General features: G+C 35.5%; 1 protein-coding gene across 1 annotated transcript in view; it reads right to left on the reverse strand.

Moving 5' to 3' along the window:
• Nucleotides 1-3,049: 3,049 nt before the first annotated feature.
• impact (impact RWD domain protein) overlaps nt 3,050-9,177 on the reverse strand; it is an 8,236-nt gene continuing 2,108 nt past the window's right edge. The window contains exons 3-4 of the mRNA XM_046857584.1: nt 4,753-4,805; nt 3,050-3,116 (exon numbers count right to left, since the gene is read on the reverse strand). Coding sequence (XP_046713540.1) covers nt 3,050-3,116; nt 4,753-4,805 — 120 coding nt within the window. The remainder of the gene's footprint in view (nt 3,117-4,752; nt 4,806-9,177) is intronic.

Here is a 9,177-nt window from a genome sequence, read left to right on the forward strand (position 1 = left end):
ATCCTCCATCCAGACTCTGATTGCTCTGGATGTATGAAATGCTGCATTGTCTTGTTGGAAAATCAAATCCTCTGGGTTGGGAAACATTGATTTAGAAGGAAGCAAATGTTCTTCTGGAACAACCCTGTACTTGGCATGATTCATGCGGCCTTCACAAAGACAAATCTGTCCAATTCCAGCCTTGCTGAAGCACCCCCAGATCATCACTGACCCTCCTCCATATTTTACAGTTGGTGCAGGACACTGTGGTTTGTTGGCCTCTCCAGGTCTCCGCCCAACCAGAACACGACTTGATCTGAAAAATGGACTCATCAGAAAAGATTAGCTTACTCCAGTCCGCTACAGTCCAATTCCTGTGGTCTTTTGCAAACTTCAGCCTGGGTCTTCTTTGCTTTTCACTGACGAATGGCTTTTTTCTGGCTTTGTACGACTACAGCCCTGCGTATAGAAGCGTATTCGAATCGTTCTTGCCGTGCACTTCACTCCAGTCTCAGTCAGCCACTGTTGTTGGTTATTTGAGGTCAGCCTACGGTTCTTGATTGACATTGGAATAAGTTTGTGGTCATCTCGCTTGTTACTGACCCGTTTTTGGCCTCTTCCAGGCTGTAGCTTTGTTGTTCCAAGTGTCTGTTGCTTGATCTTGTTTTTGTGATCTTTTTTTCCCCTTCACGACAAACCTTTTTTCGGCATGCTCAATGGTTATTTTTTTAATTTCCAATTACCTTTGAAAGACAACAACTAACAACTACTGGCATGGATTTACATTTTTATTTTGATAGAATTGCTGACAGAACAGCATACTTCCCAAGAAATAAAAAATTCGAATTAAAATCATTTCATTACTTAGAATAAATAAGAATTCATTTTCCAACTGCAAAACTGTCCTTCTTTTAAAAAGTATGCAAATTTACACATTTAATTCGATTCCATCTCGTTTGGTCAATAAAAACTATATTAATGAAAAAGAAAATTCAATGCGACACTTTGGTTTCTTTCTTGTTTTTTCCACACAAACCCCATGGGTATCACGATTAATCCGTCCCGCTGCACTTTTTCCTCCCCTGTGCTGTGACTTTCCTTTTCAATTGCACACTCAAGTGAAGCAAAAAAAACTCCACAGCAATTCATTCAAATCAAGCTCTCCCACTCTACGTGTTGTGAAAATTATTTAAATGAATTCATCGCTATTCTGATTGTGCTGCTTATGGATTGAAACTTATTGGAAATTTTAAAAAAATATATGATGTATAAATATGCATATGCATATATATTATATATATATATATATATATAAATAATGTCATATGGCAGCATAATAAAACCCAAGGAAAATATTATCTGCCCCCTTTCACATACTTATTCACCCATACCCCACACATGCCCATACAAACATTTACATTTAAGGCATTTTGCAGACGCACTTGTCCAGAGCGAGGTCTTCAAGTCACTATTAATGAATAATTCTACACTGCTATGCTAAATTACAAACCTGAGATAAATCAGTAAACAAGTCTGTTGAGAGGATTTTTTTTTAAATAAAAAACAAAGCAAACCTGTAAAAGTGCTAGTTTAATTGTTTCAGAAAGAGGTGGGTTTTCACCCGTCGCTTGAAGATAGCCATGGACTCTGCTGATTGGACATCTATGGGAAGTTCATTCCATCAATTCGATGCCAGAACAGAGAAGAGCCTTGAGGTACACCCAAACTTCCCCTGAGAGAAGGTGGTACCTACATTGCATGTGCAGATTTTGCTGTGTGAACTGGTTAGAGTTGGATTGTTATATACAAGAACCGGGAAACGGGCAAGAAAAATCCCTACTGACCCCTCACCTCTGATCCTGATCACAACCTCTTTCAACTCCTCCCTTCAGGCAGATTCTACAAAACTTTGTTCACCAAAGGCACGGGAGCAGTTTCTTTCCTCAGGCAATCAGCCTCATTAACAACTGACTTTAATTATATGCCCTGCTTCATATCTATAAGTACTGCGTTGTAAAAATAGTCGCTTATCACTTCATTACCTTCAAACTTCTGTACCAAGATAAAACAGTGTACATAGAGATGGTATGAAGAGATAAAAACAAACATGGATATGCTGTGAATTTACAATAATATACAGTATATTCATACAGAGATGATAAACAATGTACAGAGAACTGCAGGAGAACTGCATGATGATATGTATATGATATCTCCTTCTGGATGGAAGGTTTTTTTATTTAACAAATTGTAAAAAAATTATTGGGAGATTAATATTAGTATTTCCTATAAGAGTATGTGCTAAGGCAGAGGTCCCCAATAGAGGTTGACTGTTTCATTGGTTTTGGTGATTAATTAGCACAGACAGTTGAAACTATTGGCAAAAAAATACCTGTAGTTTTTCCGGGTTGCGTTATACAGTACGAGAGCGGCCTCTAGAGTCGAATCACTGACACAACGTGTTGTTTATTTAAAGTGTCTTTTTATTATATTGTGTGAGTTTGAACACGTCTTTATATTTAAATAGATTATATCTATTAATATAATTAATGTACTCATTTATATTATTTAGCACATTTTCATGATTCAGTACTTAAAAAAATTTTGTAAGAAGCTTTTTATCTGGAGTGTATGTTTGTTTTAAATAGTTGATTAATCATTTATCTGCAAGCATGCAAGTACAATCCAACCAATCTATCTGTAAAATCAGTCACCCTTTAGTCCACAACCACCAGTTATATTATATATAGTACATAATTACATTTTTATATATTTTTCTATGCAATAAATCTCTCTTTAAATCTCCATTATGGTGAGTTGAGGTACATTTTTTATTATACATTATATGTAATAATTAAATGAATAAATAAATCCTATAATGTGTATAATGGTAATTTAGACAGCATGTTATTGTGTTTATTGCGTGACAATCTCCCAGACCCTCACCCCCAGTCCATGGAAAAACGTGTTTCTTGGTGGAAAAAAAATAAAGTACATTTTTTTTTACATATTAAACTAAGTATATGTTTGACAGACCGAAAGCAAGGCTGTAAAAGTAATGGTAGAGGACTTACAGATAGAGTTCCTCGAGGCTGTTTGATAGCGTGATTCTGTCTGGACCTCTTAACCATGCGGCGCTAGAAACACGACGATACAAACATGATGCAACCAAACGTAATTTCAGAAATGAATCATTTGTATTCAGTTTAATTAATAGCGAATGCATTTTGATGAATATAAATGACTAATGTTTATGCAAGGATTTTGGGGATTTACTCGGCGAAGACAATCGTTTTCCATACGCTCTTTCAACGAACGTAAGTAGTTGAAATCTACAGCAGCAAGTTAATAAAATACCCCAATAAGGTCAGACTGAAAATCGAAAGAGACAGCTAATTAAAACAATGCAGATCAATAGACGTAATGTCATCTCACAGTGATCATACACTATAAGGACAAAAGTATTGGGACACACATCCAGCCATGTGCGGTTCTCCCTCAAACTGCTACTACAAAGCTGAAGGCACACAACCGTAAGGGAACTCTGGATGTGGCAGCATAACATTTTCCCTTCACTTGAACTAGGAGACCCAAACCTGGTCCAGCACGATAATGCACCTGTGCACAAAGCCAGCTCTATGAAGATATGTATTTACATGGGTCAGAGTGGAAGATCTCCTGCTATAAAGCTCTGTCCCTACATACCTACATCAGTACCTGACCTGACTCTCTAAATGACGCAGAATTTCCATGAGCATACTCCAAAATCTAGTGGAACATCTTCCCAGAAGAGTGAAACATTATAATAACAATGCAGAATGAGATGTTCAAAAAGCACATAAATCTTATGATGAGATCTCAGCAAACTTTAGTCCATATAGTGGATCATGTCCTAAGCATTGGATAAATCAATTACATATCTTAAAGTGATAATCTGGTGAAAAATGGATGTATACTTCATTTTACCAATCATTCCAAAAACACAATGGATCTGACTCTTTCAACCCAACTACCTGCATGTCTTTCCTCACCACATCCATTAACCTCCTCCTTGGGCTTCCTCTTTTCCTCCTTCCTGGTGGCTCCATCCTTAGCATTCTCCAACGGATTTACCCCATATTCCCTTCTCTGCACATGTCCAAACCATCTCAATCTCGCCTCCCTCACCGTGTCTCCAAAACGTCCTACACGCGCTGTCCCTCTAATAAACTGAATTCTAATCCTGTCCATCGTCATCACTCCCAACGAAAACCTCAACATCTTCAGCTCTGCTACCTCCAGCTCCACCTCCTGTCTTTTACTCAATGCCACTGTCTCTAAACCATACAACATCTCAGGTCTCACCACAGTCCTATAAACTTTCCATTTTACTCTCACAGATACCCTTCTATCACAAATTACTCCTGCTATCACTCTTCTCCACCCACTCCACCCTGCCTGCACTCTTTTCTTCAGTTCTCTAACACACTCTCCATTACTTTATATTCTTGTAATATTTACAAATATATAAATATATTTCGTTATATCATTATATTTCCATCATATATTTCAAACTTTGCTTTAATCTTTATTCTTATTCTTTTTTTAATCTTAAATATTTATCTTAAAAATATAAAGGTTATAGGATCCAGTTTATCATAATGCAAAAATCAAGCCTAAATCCTTAAATGGCATCATGTTAAAGATAGGAAAATTCAATAACAGACATTTTATTAAACTTTTTAAATATGCAAAATAATAATAATAATAATTATACAAATTACAGATACTTACTTAATTTGGTATATAGGAGGTGAGGCGCTTGGGTAGTCTTCAGGCAGAATGATCTTTTAAAATCAAATATTTGGAGAATATGGTAAGAATAATAATGTTTATTGAGACACCCGTGCATGTTCCATTTGTTTCCTTGCAATAATCTAGGTCATTTAACAGTATGGCTATTTACTTTAAACATGTGTACAGATGTTACACTTTATTTTTATTGAAAAATCCACCCTTAGAATAAATAAAAGCTTTACACACTAATTCAGACAGCTCTTGTTTCTCCAAACATTTAGCCGAAATACTTTGCTGTGCCTCTTGTAGATTTGCAAATGGCGTTCATCACTAGTTGAAGATTTCTTTCTGACCTTGTGATCCAGCTAATCCCAGAGCAGTTCAATGAAGATATGTATTTACATGGGTCAGAGTGGAAGATCTCCTGCTATAAAGCTCTGTCCCTACATACCTACATCAGTACCTGACCTGACTCTCTAAATGACGCAGAATTTCCATGAGCATACTCCAAAATCTAGTGGAACATCTTCCCAGAAGAGTGAAACATTATAATAACAATGCAGAATGAGATGTTCAAAAAGCACATAAATCTTATGATGAGATCTCAGCAAACTTTAGTCCATATAGTGGATCATGTCCTAAGCATTGGATAAATCAATTACATATCTTAAAGTGATAATCTGGTGAAAAATGGATGTATACTTCATTTTACCAATCATTCCAAAAACACAATGGATCTGACTCTTTCAACCCAACTACCTGCATGTCTTTCCTCACCACATCCATTAACCTCCTCCTTGGGCTTCCTCTTTTCCTCCTTCCTGGTGGCTCCATCCTTAGCATTCTCCAACGGATTTACCCCATATTCCCTTCTCTGCACATGTCCAAACCATCTCAATCTCGCCTCCCTCACCGTGTCTCCAAAACGTCCTACACGCGCTGTCCCTCTAATAAACTGAATTCTAATCCTGTCCATCGTCATCACTCCCAACGAAAACCTCAACATCTTCAGCTCTGCTACCTCCAGCTCCACCTCCTGTCTTTTACTCAATGCCACTGTCTCTAAACCATACAACATCTCAGGTCTCACCACAGTCCTATAAACTTTCCATTTTACTCTCACAGATACCCTTCTATCACAAATTACTCCTGCTATCACTCTTCTCCACCCACTCCACCCTGCCTGCACTCTTTTCTTCAGTTCTCTAACACACTCTCCATTACTTTATATTCTTGTAATATTTACAAATATATAAATATATTTCGTTATATCATTATATTTCCATCATATATTTCAAACTTTGCTTTAATCTTTATTCTTATTCTTTTTTTAATCTTAAATATTTATCTTAAAAATATAAAGGTTATAGGATCCAGTTTATCATAATGCAAAAATCAAGCCTAAATCCTTAAATGGCATCATGTTAAAGATAGGAAAATTCAATAAAGACATTTTATTAAACTTTTTAAATATGCAAAATAATAATAATAATAATAATAAATACAAATTACAGATACTTACTTAATTTGGTATATAGGAGGTGAGGCGCTTGGGTAGTCTTCAGGCAGAATGATCTTTTAAAATCAAATATTTGGAGAATATGGTAAGAATAATAATGTTTATTGAGACACCCGTGCATGTTCCATTTGTTTCCTTGCAATAATCTAGGTCATTTAACAGTATGGCTATTTACTTTAAACATGTGTACAGATGTTACACTTTATTTTCATTGAAAAATCCACCCTTAGAATAAATAAAAGCTTTACACACTAATTCAGACAGCTCTTGTTTCTCCAAACATTTAGCCGAAATACTTTGCTGTGCCTCTTGTAGATTTGCAAATGGCGTTCATCACTAGTTGAAGATTTCTTTCTGACCTTGTGATCCAGCTAATCCCAGAGCAGTTCAATGGGATTTAGATGTGGTGACTGGGCAGGTCATTCAATTCAAGTTCATTATCTCAAACCAGCTTTACAGAACTTAAAAATGAAAGTGAACGATGTGTATTTATCCCCAATGAGCAGGCTGGTGTGACAGTGGCAAGGAAAAACTCCCTTAGATGAATCAGGAAGAAACTTAACAGGAATCAGACTCAAAAGGGGAACCCATCCTCATTTGAGTGACTTATATACAGTCTTATACACTTAGTTGACGTTGTGGTACCAGGAGCTACTGAGCAACTCAGAAAATAGCTCAACATATTAGATCATCCTAGATCCAACACTAACTCCGCCATGCCAGAGAATTTGAATTCCATGATTGATAACACTCCAGATGACTGTTTGCTCTGTAGATAACGCTTACATCGGCTCATTGCCTTTGCTGTATGGTGAAGTCGGTTCCAGTGAGCCGCAGTGCAGACGGAATTGCATGGTGTTGAAGTATGGAATGGGAGCCGTGTTGGTCCGGGATTCCTTTCACCTGGAAAAGGTCTCCAACCTTCCCTGCTCCAAAACAACCACAAACCATTACGCTTCCACCTCCATGTTTGATTGTGGGGGTGAGGCAGTCTGCAACATATTTTCTTCTGTTCCACATCTTAGATAAGTTCTTCTTTTAGAAACGAAAATATCAAACTCATCTGTTCACAGAACTTTTTTCCATTCGTTCACTTTTCCCACTGTAATTTGCCTCCATGCTTTTTTTGTATTCGAATCAGTCGAGGAATCATTTCAGCGCTAGTTGTGTGGGTTTAAGTTTAATAATAATCCTAAAGACTGAACAAACTTGTGGTCTCAGGGATCTTAGATTTGAACTATGTTCCACACGTAAAAAGGATTACATTACATTACCGAAAGCCCAATAGCAAACTTTTTTGATACGGATTCATGTGTGTGTGTGTGTGTGTGTGTGTGTGTGTATACACACACACACACACACAGGTATGTATGTATGTATGTATGTATATATGTATGAGTATATATATATATATACACACACACACACACACACACACACACACACACACACACACACACACAGGTATGTATGTATGTATGTATGTATGTATGTATGTATGTATGTATGTATGTATGTATGTATGTATGTATGTATGTATATATGTATGAGTATATATATATATACACACACACACACACACACACACACACACACACACACACACACACACACACAGGTATGTATGTATGTATGTATGTATGTATGTATGTATGTATGTATGTATGTATGTATGTATGTATGTATGTATGTATGTATGTATGTATGTATGTATGTATGTATGTATGTATGTATGTATGTATGTATGTATGTATGTATGTATGTATGTATGTATGTATGTATGTATGTATGTATGTATGTATGTATGTATGTATGTATGTATGTATATATGTATGAGTATATATATATATATATATATATATATATATATATATATATATATATATATATATATATATATATATATATATATATATATATATATATATATATATATATATATATATATATACACACACACACAGGTATGTATGTATGTATGTATGTATGTATGTATGTATGTATGTATGTATGTATATATGTATGAGTATATATATATATATATATATATATATATATATATATATATATATATATACACACACACACACAGGAGTGCAGAATTATTAGGCAAGTTTATCATAATGCAAAAATCAAGCCTAAATCCTTAAATGGCATCATGTTAAAGATAGGAAAATTCAATAAAAGACATTTTATTAAACTTTTTAAATATGCAAAATAATAATAATAATACTAATAATACAAATTACAGATACTTACTTAATTTGGTATATAGGAGGTGAGGCGCTTGGGTAGTCTTCAGGCAGAATGATCTTTTAAAATCAAATATTTGGAGAATATGGTAAGAATAATAATGTTTATTGAGACACCCGTGCATGTTCCATTTGTTTCCTTGCAATAATCTAGGTCATTTAACAGTATGGCTATTTACTTTAAACATGTGTACAGATGTTACACTTTATTTTCATTGAAAAATCCACCCTTAGAATAAATAAAAGCTTTACACACTAATTCAGACAGCTCTTGTTTCTCCAAACATTTAGCTGAAATACTTTGCTGTGCCTCTTGCAGATTTGCCAATGGCGTTCATCACTAGTTGAAGATTTCTTTCTGACCTTGTGATCCAGCTAATCCCAGAGCAGTTCAATGGGATTTAGATGTGGTGACTGGGCAGGTCATTCAATTCAAGTTCATTATCTCAAACCAGCTTTACAGAACTTAAAATGAAAGTGAACGATGTGTATTTATCCCCAATGAGCAGGCTGGTGTGACAGTGGCAAGGAAAAACTCCTTAGATGAATCAGGAAGAAACTTAACAGGAATCAGACTCAAAAGGGGAACCCATCCTCATTTGAGTGACATCAAGAGTGAGATTATTAGTCTTAAAACAATACAAAACACAG

The sequence above is a fragment of the Silurus meridionalis genome, chromosome 9 (genome assembly GCF_014805685.1).
Source record: "Silurus meridionalis isolate SWU-2019-XX chromosome 9, ASM1480568v1, whole genome shotgun sequence".
Taxonomy (NCBI): Eukaryota; Metazoa; Chordata; class Actinopteri; order Siluriformes; family Siluridae; genus Silurus; species Silurus meridionalis.